Source organism: Patagioenas fasciata, chromosome Z, assembly GCF_037038585.1.
Source record: "Patagioenas fasciata isolate bPatFas1 chromosome Z, bPatFas1.hap1, whole genome shotgun sequence".
Classification (NCBI taxonomy): domain Eukaryota; kingdom Metazoa; phylum Chordata; class Aves; order Columbiformes; family Columbidae; genus Patagioenas; species Patagioenas fasciata.
The window spans coordinates 37,919,860-37,936,457 of NC_092560.1; the positions used below are offsets into that span (position 1 = coordinate 37,919,860).

At 38.8% G+C, this 16,598-nt stretch overlaps 1 protein-coding gene across 4 annotated transcripts in view; it reads right to left on the minus strand.

The window, feature by feature from the left end:
- Window positions 1-16,598, minus strand: part of MEGF10 (multiple EGF like domains 10) — a 104,217-nt gene that overhangs the window by 48,780 nt on the left and 38,839 nt on the right. For all 4 annotated transcript variants that reach the window (XR_011736357.1, XM_065861040.2, XM_071801780.1 and 1 more), the window contains one exon: window positions 12,984-13,076. Coding sequence is in view for 3 of the 4 variants with exons in the window: in XM_065861040.2 (XP_065717112.1) it covers window positions 12,984-13,076 (93 nt within the window). In the remaining variant the exon portion in view is untranslated. The remainder of the gene's footprint in view (window positions 1-12,983; window positions 13,077-16,598) is intronic.

Sequence of the window (16,598 nt, forward strand, 5' to 3'; positions counted from 1 at the left end):
TTTCTTTCACCAATATGTGGACATGGGGTGTGTGGTGCAATGCAACAACATTCATGTAGTTGCTTGAAAACCCAGCATGAGGAGTTTCAGAGCCACACAGACCAGAAACACCTAGTACCACACATCTGCCACTGCCTCGAACACACAGGCACCAAGACTACCTTGCTAGGAACTGCTTCACTAGTGAAGCAGTGGAGGCCTCATACTCCCTCTGCTCTCTTTTTTACAAGTCCGTCCCCAGTTTGCCTCCCTAGGGTGCATCCAGATGCCTCCTGGAGATTTACTGATATCCAAGGTTAACATGCTATGACTGCGAACTTGAGCCTTTCTTGACTATTTTACTGTAAGAGCATGTACTGCACAGTACATCGTAATTTATCAGTTTCCTGGTGTGATCTTCTCATTATGTTTGCAGGAAATCACTAAAATAAAAAGCATCATATGGTTGCTAATAGGATTTCCAGTCTCATAACCGTTCTCCTGGCAACGGCCAGGTGGGTAAAAAAATATCGACTATTCAATTTTTCACTACAGGACAATGGTGAACATGTCGACAAAGACAACAGTGGCCCCACCACAGCACAACTGCACAATAGTCCTTTACACAAGGTCTGCCACCAGTCTAGCATCTGTCTGTGAGTTACGGGCAGAACTGTGGAGAAATATGCAGGATTAATAGGAATAAATAATAACTTTGAATGAGATGGATAAATCCCATATTTTACCTCTATGTCCCCTGACCGATAATCAATAATGTTCCTCATAGAAAATTAAAGTGATTTGTCAGGAACTGATGCTCAGTTTACTATTAAGAAAGAAGAGGCCCAAGGGTAGAAATGTTTCCTGTGGCGAGTTTGGTTTATTTTTAATTAGTTTTGGAGGCTAAATTTACCGACTATTACAGCAGACTATTTCTGCTGCTTCCTAGTATTCAGACACTAAGAAACACAGGCTGGAAATTACACAGCTGCTAATCTGGTGGAATGGAATAGTCCTTTGAGTTAATGACTATCGTCAGGTTACAGACTGTCAGCTGGAGTTTAATCAGAATAGCTACTCTGATTGTCCTGACTGCACCAAGGTCACAGGCACACACATATATGCAAACACCACATGCACGCACACACAGAAGTGTCAGCTACTGGCTTTTGAACAGATTTGGAGCCATAAATCATCTGTCTCAGTGCAGGGCATATGTGAAACGGAACCAAAGTATAGAGACAAGAGCCCCACGTTCAGAATGGTTTCAACACAGGGACAATGATGCATCTCAGCCCAAATAACTCCTGGAAACAGTTTAAATCCTGAAGAAATACAAAACCCAGTTAGTAAACCAGAGTTAATTTTCTGTGTTGATGATACAGAACTGGCCTAATGCTGTTCTGTTTTAAGCAGAGTTTCTTCGTTACAATAGTCATTTCTCCTTCCCCTTTTCACATATATTATTTTCATCCTCAGGTTTGTCTGTTTTAAACAGAAACAGCTAGCTGTACTGCTCCCTGTCAGCTGTTACAGCAGGCTCACAGGGTCCTTTCTGCCTTCACCTTACCCTGTGAGGGAAAAAATTTAAAAAATCAAAGTAAATGTTTAACAAATCCCATGCCATTAATGCCACATCTTATTGTCGTTTTTCTTTTTATATATTCTGTTCATCTGGGAATATCTTGTTTGTCACTGCAATAAGTGCTGTGCACATCACACGACACTAAAAACACAGGACAGAGAACTTTTCTCTCAAAAGACTACTCAGTGAAAGCAAAAGTTTGCCTTTGGGAATGAGGCCACTGTATTGTATAAATCCTCATTAAAATGAGCAAGTAAGGTATGATACTCTAAGACAATACAGGCCTACCATAATAAAGAAATGCTCACTGAAACTGAGTGCCAAACGATGACTCTAGAAACATAGGGAAGCTCAAGAATTCAATAGTGAAAAAAACAACTTCAAGAAGAAATAGTATCTGTGATGCAAATTGCTACCATTTTGGGGACTTTTATAGGATCTTGGAAGATTAAAATTCTGTATTTCCTAGTACAATAGCTTTAATGCAGATTGTTATTATGCTGGCCTAGATGTGGCTTTATGCTCATGGCTTCTGTGAGCAGCTGCTGATTTGCAAATTGTGGTGGAGGGAGCTCTTCTATTTTAGAGTGCAAGGTATGAATTTTTATAACAATGTGAAGAATATACGAAGAATTTGGTAACTCCTTTACTGCTCCTTATAAACAAAGACATTTTCAATTAAATGTGGTCACATACTTGTAAGGATTTTTTCTGCCTTTTTTTCGTTGTCGTTGACTTCTTTAAAAGTCAACAAAAAGAAGAATGTAAATGAGTACAAGTTTATTGCTGACAAACCCACCTTGATCACCTACGATTCTGTACTCCTCTAAAGAATGGCTTATAATGAGAAAAAAAGCTATCAAACCAAGCAAAAGAACATTTCAGAAGGAAATTCTCCTTAGAAACTCTGACTTGCAACTCTCTTTTAAGCATGCTAAAATTTCCTTTGTAATATGATCTTCAAGCCAGGCAATGTCTATTGTAATTCTTTTTAAAAAATTGTTCTTCTCTCTCTTTTTTTGCTAATGGGAAGATGAAAGTGAAGAATCACAGTTTACTTTTCTTGCGATAATTTTTTGTAGCTGTCCTATATGTAGCACCAAGACAAGAGAATGAGACTTTATTCTGGCTTACACGTCTTTCTAGAACACACTGCTGTGTTTTTCTGAAAATAGGCACCATTATCACCAAAACAGAGGACATTCTTACCACAGCATTTGGCTAATGTATTTTTATGGTCTTTTAAAAACACTGAAAACAAAATTCCCTACAACAGACAGCAGGAAGAGAGTGAACACTCCCTTACTTGGAATGCAATACTGTGAAGTACAAATTCAAAATAAGCAAACAGTGGCAAATAGACAGATTTCCTCTCTCTGTCTCCTCAAAATTCCAACATAATTTCTTCAGACAGGTTCAAGGAGCCACAGCCTTTAGTACTTGAAAGCTGATTTTCCTTTCTCCAGCATGTAAAACAAACTGAAGTTTCCCATAACTTCAACATGATCTTTGACTGACATTTCTTCCTCTCTAGGTTGTCACATCAAGGACAAGTCTAAATCTTTGTGTCTTCCTTTGCATCCTTTTCTGACTCTCAGATCTCTATTGCCTTGCCCTTACTTTCATGGCCTTTATGGTCTAGTCCTCATCTATCATTTCTTGTCCAATATGCAAATATCAACCCCCCACATCAACATTGCCCATGACATTAGCCCCTTTGTTGCATTTTCAGACTATCATCTTCCTCTTTTCTGTTCAAGTTGCTTCTACAACTTGACACAGCTCTCCATAATCCAAGCCCTAAAACTGCCATGTTGTCCTCCTCCGTTGCCTACCTTATAACTCCTCCTTCCTGTCAAGTCCACAAAAAGCCAATGTGGCAAGCATGACAAAACCGCTAGCTGCCACGGTAATTTATGAGTGTTGGCTTTCTTCCTCATTTCCTATGTGTTTCCAGCTTTGTGTTATCTCTTTTCCTTCAACCACAGATTTTCTAGGGCAGAGGACACCTTCTGTCCTGTACTTCCAGGAGGAGTCCACAAATCCCCAGCACACTGACACGAGCAAGAAGGACCATCCTCTACAGCTAAAAGTAGACAGATTGTAACATACCCTGTTTAAGAACTATTCTAGTCTTTTTGAGCAGAGAATATAAATAAGAAATTACTAACATTTCTAGGAGGGCCCAAAAGTGACTTGCATTATCAGGAAATATCCATCAATAATAACCAACCACAGCCATTGTAAGTAAAATAGGCCAATACTGAGAAAACTTTGATTTATCTCCAAAGGAGTAGCCAACTGACAATCTTACTATCAAAAAATTCCCTAAGGCTGTCCACAGTTTAGTGCTTGGAAGAATTACTCTTCCCTCTGTTCCAGAAGCAAGAAACATGCTTGCCTTAACTTCAATATATATTAGTGGAACTAATACTTCAGGTATCTAACTGGCAGTAAGTGGAATCCGACAAATCTCAGCAAGAATTTTACAATAAAACAGCATAACCTTTTATGAAGTGGGCATTTAAATTTGTATGTGAGAGGAGCCACCCACCTCAACTATTTTTCTGATGACCTCAGTAAAGAAATACCCAGGACAAATCCTCTCTTTTCTCTATCAACAGCAGATGCCCATCTAACTTCCAAGTGTGAACAGAAGGGAAATTTAATTCTAACTCACGTGTAGGATATTTTGCATACCTTGAAATACATTTACTGTTTTTCCCAGAGAGAGTGCCATAATTAAAGTATGAAGGCTTGGAAAGACATGGCACACACAATGTTTTAGATTAAAATTTTATCAGAAAACTGGATTGATGTCCTTGACACAGAAGAAAGTATTTCATATACCATGACAACAGTCAAACAGGACATATATTACATTAAGGCATAATGTACCTTTGGTCTATGCAAAACTGAACTTGGATAATACTGTATGGATTCTAAGTTACTCTTACTGTTAAGGACACAAATTTCATAGTAATGTGGATGCTACTCTTAATGATCTTTTCTGAGTGTGCTTGTGTTCAGAACAACAATCATTGATTCACTAAGCAAAAATCATGACAAAAATATAAATTTTGTCACTGATCTAAATCCACATCATCCTTCTTGGAAAATGTAGACATTATTCTTGAAACTACTCCCTGCTATTATGATTTGGTTAGCTGCAGATCTAAATTGGTGGTGTTCGTTTCCCTTAGGACACTGCTGCAGGATAGGAAACAAATAATAATTCTCCCAACTCGGTTTTGAACCAAATAAAAGTAAATTTCCACTGATAACAAAAATCTATAAATACTCAAGTGTGTTTAAAATTCTACAAGATATACTGTGGGGGACTATGGTGGGTCCGTGGATTCCCTGACGGAGGGCATGGGAACAGAAATTAGCCTTGAAGATATGAAGGTCTACCCATGAGAAAGATGGGAGTAAAGGAGTATCCGGAGGTATTAAGGATGTACCCGTGAGAGAGAAGGGAGTAGAAGAGTAACACTGATGACAGCAAAATTAGCCAATGAGATGCTACTGCTGTAACTTGTAACCAATAGTGAAGAGACACATGAATTGGTAAAACTGTATAAAAATGCACTTGTGGCAATAAATGGCATCTACTACTTTCATCCTGGAAGAACTTGGTCCATGTCATTTGTCCGTCTCAACCACAACAATATACTAAGCCCCTAGTTACATCAACCTGTATGTCAGCCTGGATAGCGAGACAGTTAATGTGGAACATGGCAAACAGAAATTTCAGAGATTAGTCCAAAGAGACAGAAAACAAAGCCAGCTATTCTGAAAAGTAGAATAAAAACATCCTTTAGAAAACATTCCAAGTCCTATTTAATAAAAACATGAGATTGTTCTCCACATAGTTTTTATACACTCCATTCTAGTCACCTCAGGATGTCACAAAAACATAAGCACATGCATACCAGAAAACAAATCTTTTTCCTTCAGAGAATCACTCATATTAATTATAAAATATCAATGACTTTTAGTAAAAGACTTATTTTACCAACATCCCAGACACAGAAATGCATAGTAGCGTTTCTTTTTTTCAGAATGCATTTTCTATTAACTCTGGATTTTCTTTGAGTCTTTTGTTTCTATCTGATTGATTATATTGTAGGCTTTTTACCCTGTGGCATATTTTTCATTCTTATTTTTTGTTTTGGCTATAAGAAAGGATTTTTATTCAAAATGCTAAGCTTTAATTTAATTTAGGGATTTTTCTTTTTTTACTTTGTAAAAGTCTTTTGATCCGTGAAGTGGAAGAACAATGAAAATGTGTTTTTCAGATCCTATAAAAGACTGGAATTATATGCCTTTCACATGCCATAAATTTCAGAAGACTCTTTAAAGTGTTTTGGACATCAGAACACAAGGTCAGATAAATGCTAAGGCAAACACACACAGATGGCTCTCTGTGTTCATTTTATCCCACTACTGAGATAAAACCTGTTAAAATAATCACTACTACAGGAAGAGTTACAAAATTATAAGAATCTGACTGCACTGTATAAAATGGACTGTTGTCATGCTATGATTCTGATTTTGCACAGATCTCCTTGTAGGACCATAAATTAGACTTTTTTATTTTCTGCAATGCCTTGAAGGTCATCTTAATTTTTAAATTAGGAACAAATGTTGTCCTTCAGATCCTGCTAAGTGAGACACCGACAATACATAAGTCTGCCAATATCTAATGTCGTTTTAAAGTAAACCAATACTAAAAACACTTTTGCACTGCCACTAGGAAAAAAAAAAAAAATCAAGAAATCAACTTAAGTAAACACCACAAAAATACCAAGTTTAAGATATGGTGAAAAGCAGAAATGAAAAGCATCTCTGATCCAGAAAATGTTTTTAAATCAATAAAACTATCACCATGTACTTCAATGTCTTCCTTCAGTAAATCTCAACATAAGTAAATTTAATAACTCAGCTTTGTGGAAAACATATTTTTGTTTCTTCTTTTGCTTAAAGATTGGACTTGTAATTCAGCAAAATACTGGTTTGTCCATAAAATCTATTCAATTTCATAAAACTTCAAGATCAAAATTCATTATAGAACAGAAGTTATGTTAAAAACAATAATAACATAATTTCAAATATGTTATTGTACTGGACTCTACAAAGGTATGGCTGCTATGTAGCCCTGAGAATTTTGATACTACGTACCACAGTGACACTTGTAGTGTCTCTGTAGACAATGAAGGTGATGGCAACTTCCATCAACACCTGTTTTCCCTATTTGCACCTGATCTAAGCTGCTGGTGGGTTAGTTTCTTAACTCATAAATATTCAGCCTTGTTGAAGGAGAAAAAACTGGCAAAACTGAGGAGAAGTCAGGGGAATTACAGAAGTAAAAAATACAGAAGAACTAAGGATAATGGAGATTATGGGGAAGACATATGTAATAAGAAGGGGTTAAACTTAAGACTGTTCACAATTTGTTGTCACTGTTGTTAAAAGGATGTATTTGTGCACGCAGACGTTTGGGAGCTGAGGCGAGGGGCAGCTCTGCATTACTTGAATGAGCTATTTCTCTACATTCTTCATAAAAGCAAATAGCTCCCTGTCAGGATACTCTGCAGTTTCACTCGTGTGTTTAGCAGTTTCTCAGTTCTGTGAATCAAGCCTTTCTGCTGCAAGCATGTGGTTAAAGCCAGAACCTATTTCTACAGCTAGCTGAATGGCTTGGAAGACTTAAGGATGAGCTTGCTCTCTAAGCGTCTCTTCTTGCAAGCTCGGTTAGTCAAAATGCTTTCAACAAACAAAAAGGGAAGAAATGCCTTGGTCAAAGAAGCTCAGTTCAAGATTCACAAGCTGTGCCATCAGAGGCTACAAGATGTTCCCCAGGACCTTGTCGGGTTCCCCACACCAAGGGGGCTGTCTCACTTGGTGTGCAAGGGTGTCTGTGGAAAACAGTCACACACCCACCTCTGCAGGGTTAATGGAAATTACAAGCTCCACTGGGTAACTGGCGCTGCTTGTAACTCACGTGAGCGTCTCACACAGGCTATGCCAAGGGATCCAGTTTCTGCCATATTCTGCCTTTGCCAAGTCCCATGAAGAAAACAGTGAGATTTTCGTGGAATTTGCGAACTTTACAAACACCCAGGACAGAAAAGGAAATCTGACAGTAGCAGAGCTACTGCACCTTAAAAGTTTCCTTAACAAGTGCATTTAAAGATAAGATGTTTCCCTGAGATGCCAGCTTTAAACACTCGGCTTAATGTATTAAGGAAAAAGTCAGTTATCTTCTCATGCTTTATAAAACCCTGGGGTCAAATTACGCCTTAGTCCCACTTTTTCTATCCCTATGCCCTCAAACTATAGTCCAAATGAAACTCTATTAATCACCAACAGAATCAAATTACAAATTAAAAAACAGTGATTCAAACAAATCTCAGATCACTTAAATATAATAAAAATAGAAAATGCCTATTCATATTTGAACAAACAATCCTAATATACTTGTCACAAACCAAGATGACATTGTTCCCTTTTTGCTTTACTAGTCAGGCCAGCTGTGCTATCACGAAAGCTTTTCAGACGAGTTCGTGTAGTATTGATTTTGGCCTTTTGCCTCTGCTACAGCTTATTCAGAAAGTGTCCTATTGATTTTGAAGGAATTATTTGTGGACTACTAGGCATGAGAAGAAAAACAAAGTGAATGTCCTGATTGCTTAGTGGGGTTCCATGTTAGGCTGCATGTGTATCTATATTGCACATGCATTCAAAACTGACAATCAGCTCCATATTTTACATATTATAGCAAATACTGTGGCAAGACTGTGAGCAGAAAACAGGCAGAAAACTTAATCTACAAATTTAAAATATCGTTTGACCATCTCTAAGCACACAGACCGGCAACTATCATTACATGTAGCAACTTTTCAGAAGACTGCTTTATTTACAATCGGTAGTCAAAAGTGCTCTTATAATATGTAACAATCCAATTTGACACATGTAAGTTAAAAATATGATATAAACAATAATCCAGTTTGTGATGGAAAGGTTGGGCTGCTTTGTTTGTTTCTCAATAAAATCCGTTTGTTTATATTTTTAATCTACAAACACACCTATCTTCACCACTGTGTCCTTTCTTCCTAAACCTTGTCTTTGTCCCCAGCCCAGAACCCATCAACTTATACTCCTGAAGTTCACAAACACTTCTTTGAACTGGTGCTTACCGCTGTGCTGTGCTGATCTGCTCACTCCAAAGGACAGGTTCAAATATGTCTTCTGTCCACTCATTTGCCATTGACCTGACTGCTGTGTTCGGTCAATAAATCTTTATCAGAATAACTTGTTTCAGATGACTGTTATCTTTCCCACTAGAACTGAAGTGTTCTACAAATCAATGATCTCTCAATCCAAGTAGTATTTCTTTTCAGATATATGTTCATTATCATAATCTCTTCCATCACATCCAGCTGAAATTTACTGCAAGCAAACACTGCTTAATATAGTATGTTTCCTTTAAGTAAAAAGAAAAGGCCTGAAGGAAAAATTAATCTCACATGATAAATGTTTCCCAAGGAGATAACATTTAGTTAGCCAAATTCCACGGCCACCACTCAGGTTTTGCTCACAGAATAAATGCAATCCTGTTTTCCTGTTTAGTCCCTAGAAAGGTTATTAGGCCATAGCACACAGTGATATGCAGAAACAGGTGACAGAGCTTGCTGATTCAGTTTTTACTGCACAATGCATTAATTTAGTCCATGCAATCACTCTGTCACTTTTAGAGAGAACATTATAGCATTTGGGAAGCACTTGTCTGCACCTACCACCCAGAAAGCCACTGTCACATAGAAGCTGTGGCATGTGGTTTAGAAATTTATTTTAAATACACTGGGTTTATACAACTGAAAAACAACAGGTAAAATCAAACTATGGGATGGCAGATGGACATATGCTGCAACAGGACTAACTCTGTTCTCAGATACTTAGAGATGAAATACCTTTGTAAGTAGAATAATCAGTCCTAATAGAGAAAGAATAGTACTTTGGAAGAAAAGGTTTCATTCTTCAGTTTTACAAAAAATATAGTGCCTAGGTAGAACAGTTTCTTCCAGCATTTTTGTGTCCATGGAAAACAAACAGATGACTAAATCTGGAAGTTTGCCTAGTATCTCAGACTTCAAGAACAATCTCTCCCTTTCAATCACAGTATTTTATTTGCTCATCACTAATGATTAAATCTCTGAGTGTTCACCTTACAAAAACACTGGTCTGCCTTGTAATCATTTTTCTTTCTCTATTCTTTGGTTAAATAGTTACATAGTTTAAATGTTTCTATGATATACTGTATTTTTCTTGAATGAATAACTTTCCATATCAACAAAATTATTCATAAAACCAAGCATCTCTTTACTTTATCTGATTGTAACTTTGTTACTAAAACCAATTAAGCTGGGGATCATGCAGAAAATAAAGGTAAAAGATTAAAATCTTCTATGTAGGCAACAAAGAGCCACAGAGCCAAAACCCTGTCATTTACTGCCTTTCCAACACTATCTACTGCTCTTCAACTCAACTTGATCTGCGCTGTATCTCTCAGACACACCGATAAGGAAATAATGCACAGCTAGCAACAAACAGCAGCAGTCAAACTCAGAAGGACAATACGGTGAAAGCAACATATTTCTTAAGTTTGTCCACATGGAATGGGAGAAATTCCAAACCAATTGTCCCTGTAGCACATGCACAAAAATATCTTCCTCCTCAGCCAACCTCCCCTTCTCCTAGGACTACACTAGGGATTTGAAAAAAATTTGGCAGTTCCAGTTAGCTCAAACGTCACGCAAAAACCTTTAGAGGATCACCAACCTCTCCAGAGATCACACTGTTCAGAGGTTCACAAAAAAAGTCTCTTTCAGCTTTGGTCTGTTGTATATGCACACCAGAAAGTATTTTTGCTATTGAGGCTGCTGTGACAAGTAATCAAAGGCAGCCAGCTGAGGAAGGAGCAGAGGAAAAGATCTGCACATGTATTCAGAATGAATGATACCAGATAAGTAAGGGAAATGGACTATAGAAAATCCTGTGGGAGGAAAGATTTTATCCAAAGACAGATTTAGAGGTTCCTGTCTCATCTACAGTGCCCTGTCAGTGAGTTTTGAACTTGGAAATCCCAATAAATAACAGTATTTCCCCATTCTACATCATCTAGTGATGCACTTCTGCATGTTTGATTAATTACAGAAAAGCTCAATACATAAAGATTTCAGAATGAAAGATAACATTTTTTGACAATTTATTTTGATTATTCAGCACATAGATTAACATCAGTATTACAGTAACATGGCTTTGCTAACTTTTTCAGTTTTATGCCTTATAGAAAACGTGACTTTGCTTCAGAGCTGTTTATTAAAAGAATCACTTGTAAGTATATGCAAAGACTGTGCAACAAACATAACAATTTCAAAATGGTTAAGTTCTTACTGATGTAATTTATAATTAATTATTTTTATTCACGCTCCCTCAAATTTCACAACATATGCTGCCTGAACAATGGCTCAGTTCCAGATGCAAAGTCACTATAGCAGCTTGTTAAAAACAACAACAATAACAACAAAAACACCCACTGTTAAGTGGAATAAAATGAAGGTGAAAATGTGAAAATGCAACCACATTGGTTTTGTCCCGCTGATGAGCATATCTTTGCAAGACATCAAGCTCTGATTTATGAATTAGAATTTTATGTGCTCTACACAATTAAAATTGTAAATTTCTTTTTATTGTTGACTAAAATATGTTCCTTCCAAGTGGATCATCACTAGCAGTGACCCACTTTGAACTTTAACGTAACAAAGTATATGGTTGGAATGCTACCCGAACCATTACATTTCCAAAGACCTTACAGAGGGGAATAGAAAGATGGTATAAATAACTCTAATGAATACAAAAACAAGAATTACTCTGATAAACACTATTTCAGGCAAGTGGAAGAAAAAAAATAACAATTCATGGTCTGCACATTTTATTCCCTTTAGCAGAGGAAGGGACAGTGCACAAACACGCCAGCCCTGCCCCAAGGGGTTTCTGCCCTCTGTCCAGACCTTGTCACCTCATTGCAGCCTGCTGTGCCTGGTTTTACACTCAAGGAGTCTAGAAAATAGCAGTGACTAACAAGGTCATAAACTGATATTATTTTACTACTTCACTTTGTGATTTTGACATTTTGACATTCTTGCATTAAGCATGTGATTGCCTTGATCTTCACAATTTCTTTATTAAGCATGACCACCTGCTCACTGCGCTGCATGTGACTGCACCCACAGACCAAGCAGGAAAGGTGCCAACCTGACCCTGTCTCCTTCTGCATGTGTCCTTAATACACCGCTCTTGTTCCCATCGTCTCCTGAACAGAATCTCATACAAAGGGGAAGGAGAAGAAAGTTGGAGAAACGTGGCTAGTAAGTGAAGTAAAATGTGTATTTGATCAGGCTGAGATGGAGTTAATTTTTTCATTGCAGCCGTCATAGTGCTGTGCTTTGTATTGCTAGCTAGAAAGGTGCTGAAAACACACCAGTGCTTTGGCTTCTGCTGAGCAGTGCTACCTCAGCATCAAGACTGTCTCTCCAACGTTGCCCCCTCATCAGTAAGCTATCGGTGGGCAAGATCTTGGGAGGGGACATAACTAGGACAGTTGACCCAAACTGACCAAAGGGATATTCCATACCATACACCTGCTCAGCTATAAAAGCTAAGAGAAAGGCGGAGGAGGTCAGACATTCATTATTATTATTATGTTTGTCTTCTGGAGCAACCACCATGCATAATGAAGCCCTACTTCCTGGGAAGCCGCTGGACATTGCCTGCTGATGGGAAGCAGAGAATAAATCTTTTCCTTTGCTTCCATACGTGGTCTTTGCTTCTGCTTTATTACACTGCCTTTATCTTGATCCATGAATTTTCTTCCATCTTGTTTTCTACCCTTTTACCCCCTCCCACTGTCCTGTTGAGGAGGGGAGTGATAGAGCAGCTTGCTGGGCACCTGGCATCCAGCCAAGGTCAACCCACCACACACAGAAAGAGACTAAGCAGACCAGAGTGACTAATCATGGAAGAGGAGAACATAAGGAAAAAAAAACCCTACAATTTAGTGGCAAAGCTAAAAAGGAGGATACAATTTTATCTGCTTTACTCCACATACTAAGTTCTGCATTATCTGGCATGTTTTTGAGCACAAAATAGGTCATGACATTTAGTGCTGTGACAGGGCAACATTGCTTGCAAGTAAACAAAGAAAAATCAGGTCACAAAGAGTAACCTGATAACTCACAGCAAGCCCCTCACTAGAGAGCAGAAGCCCAACCATGGCATTGATGATAATCTGCCCAAAAGAGAGGACAACACTGTGGAAAGGGCACAAGACAGGCAGAAGCAGGTGAAAACTCACCACTGGAGCAGTTTGGTCCTCCCCAGCCAGGCTCACACTGACAGGTGTTTGGAGCAATACAACGACCATGGACACATTTATCAGCACAATGAGCTGCCAGAGAAGGAAATAAAAAAGAAAAGATTAAATAAATACAATATTATTCATAGCACTAGGAAAAATGTCCTAAACTTATTTCTAATCCATGTATTTCATGTTTCAAATATATTCTAAAAGCAAAATAAACATCACTGTATTAATGTTTGATGACATCTCTTCAAAATCAATTTTCTTATTTCACTCTCTTCTATTTCTCCTAAATTTGAAGGCTCCAGTTAAAACCATGCTGGTGCTACTCAAATACTTTTGCATTTAATGAAAATTGTGTACATTTAATGAAAAAAGTGTCATGGCATGATATAGGTTGGAAACCAGTCTGAACATGGCTGTGGGCAAGAGTCTCTAGGTGGTGCTGCCTGAGGAGGTACATTGGACACAATGACTTTCACAGGTGCCTTCCAACCTCAACCACCCTGTGATTCTTGGAAGTAAGCCCTCACTCCAAGAAAAAGAGGAGAACTTATGCATGCATAAAAAGAGGGGTTCTTTGGCAAAAGCATGGATAAAACATGATTTGATACACCAATATTTTAATATTGTTTCTTCTGAATGGCTGCACAGTTCAAATGAAGCACAACAAAACAGTGGTGATGATTAAGATAGGGCACAAGGTAGAATCATAGAACCATTTAGGTTGGAAGAGACCCTTAAGATCATCCAGTTCAACCATAACCTAACTCCAGCACTAAACCATGTCCCTAAGAACCTCATCTATGTGTCTTTTAAACTCCTCCAGTTCCCTGGTCAGCCTGTTCCACTGCTTAACAACCCTCTCCATTAATACAGTTTTCCTAATATCCAATCTAAACCTCCCCTGGTACAACTTGAGGCCATTTCCTCTCGTCCCATTACTTGCTACTCCAGAGAAGAGACCAACACCATCCATGCTACAACCTCCTTTCAGGTGGCTGTAGACAGCGATCAGGTGTCCCCTCAGCCTCCTTTTCTCAGGGCTAAACAGCCTCAGTTCTCTCAACCACTCCCCATCAGACTTGTGCTGCAGACCCCTCACCAGTTTTGTTGCCCTTCTCTGAACTCTCTCCAGCACCTCAATGTCTTTCGTGTAGTGAGGGGCCCAAAACTGAACACAGGATACAAGGTGGGACCTCAGCAGTGCTGAGTACAGTGGCACAATCACTTCCCTAGTCCTGCTGGCCATGATATTCTTGATATAAGCCAAGATGCTGTTGGCCTTTTTGGCTACCTGGGCACACACAAACCCTACGAATCATTGCAACCTTTATTCTAAGTGCTAAGCACAACTGCTCGACATTTTTCTTTTTTTTTTTTTTTAATTTGCAAGCATGTGTTTCTACAGTTAAGGCTTACTTTTAAATAAGGATTTTATTTGAAACTTTTAAGAAAAATTTGAAATGGCTTCAATACCCAACATAACTTATGTAACTTATTCAGAATACACTATACTGAAGAGGAAGACCTGCAACCAACAACAGTTTCCTGGCTTTATATTCATCACAAAATACCCTCAAATTTAAACTACATACACTGTAATACTTTCCTGCTAGTTTGAACAACAACAAAACTTTAATAAATGTGCACAGGATTTGAATCCTCTTTGTATCAACTTTTCCAGAGAAACTACAACAGAAATCTGATCAGTATATCAACGAATACAAGGTGAATCATGGGAAAAATTCAAAGTAGGTGTTTAAAAGAAGTTTAATGGGACTATATGTGAACCATTTGGGTTCTGAAAATGTCCTATAGTAATTAGGAAAAATCTTGCAAAATGTCCTGGTTTCTTCCTAATTAAACATGATAAAGCACATTGGTCATCTTTACATTTTGTGTGGCCAGAGAAAAGGAAAGTCACACAGAGATTAACTATATATATTTTTAAAATCTTTCGTTATCTGGGATCCCAGTCATTAATTCCACATTTTCACAGCCTTTAATTTTCATTCTCAACTTTCATTTCTAATAAGATACTTTTCAGATGTGCAGTAAAATGATCTTCATTAGAAATCAACAGGGAGAGTATGATTTTTTAAATGTCAGATGATACAAGATATTAATACAAAGCTATTTCATTGTTCTCTATTTATTATGAAAAGAATGACTTTAAATAATTCATCACCATTTTCCATTGGTCTTATAACTAGACATGAATTATTTGTATCTTTGAAGATTCTTGCCTTGGGCACTGAAGCTCTCCCTAAACCAAATGCATGAAAAATCTTACCAGTAAACCATAAGACAACACAGTACCTGTACACATACATGTCTCTGCATGTGCACATATATGACTTAGTGAATACCACCGTACTCAAAACAAACTCCTCAGCGCTAAGGCTAAATATAATAAAGCAACATTCCATCCCACACTCTGTGAGATAGATGGAAAAAAATATAAAAATCACAATGTTGTAAGAAACTGGACCCAGAGAGAGGTACAGAAGAAGCTCCTTGAGTATCTCCTTGGACTGCTCCTCACACCATGCTGAGCACATAGAATCACACAATCACAGAATCATAGACTAGTTTTTGTTAGAAGCTACTGTTAAAGGTCATTAGTACAACTCCCCTGCAATGAGTAAGGACATTTTTAATTAGATTGGGTTGCCCAGAGCCTCATCCAGCCTGGCCTTGAATGTCTCCAGGGATGGGGCATCTACCACTTCTCTGGGCAACCTGGGCCACTGTTTTACGACTCTCATCATAAAAAATTTCTTCCCCATGCCTAGCCTGAATCTCCCCTCCTTTAGTTGAAAACCATTAGCCCTTGTCTTATCACTACAAGCCTTACTAAAAAGTCTGCCCCTATCTTTCTTAGAGGGCCCTTTTAAGTACTGAAACAACACAATAAGGTCTCCCTGGAGCCTTTTCTTCTCCAGGCTGAACAACCCCAGCTCTCTCAGCCTGTCCTCACAGCAGAGGTGTTCCAGCCCTCAGACCATCTGGCCTCCTCTGGCCCCTCTCCAACAGGTCCATGTCTTTCCTGTACTGAGGGGTCTAGAGCTGGACACAGGACTCCAGGTGGGATCTTACCAGAGTAGAGCAGAGGGGCAGAACCACCTTTCTCGACCTGCGTCCCATACTCCCTTTGGTGCAGCCCAAGATACAATTTGCTTTCAGGGCTGCAAGTGCACATTGCCGGCTGATGTCCAATCTTTCATCCACCTGTTGCCCCAAGTCCTTCTCTGCAGGGCTGCTCTGAGCCCCCTCAGCCTGTATTGGTGCCGGGGGTTGCCTTGAGCCAGGTGCAGGATCCTGGACTTGGCCTTGTTGAACCTCAGGAGGCTGTCATGGGCCTACTTCTGGAGCTTGTCCAGTTCCCTCTGGATGGCATCCCATCCCTCAGGTGTGTCAACTACACCACTCAGCCTGCTGTCATCCACAAACTTGGTGAGAGTGCACTTGATCCCACTTTCTGTGTCACTGATGAAGATATTAAACAGTAGTGGTCCCGACACAGGCCCCTGAGGGACACCACTTTTTATTGGTGCCCATCCACTACCCTCTGTATGCAACCATCCAGCCACTTCCTCATCCACT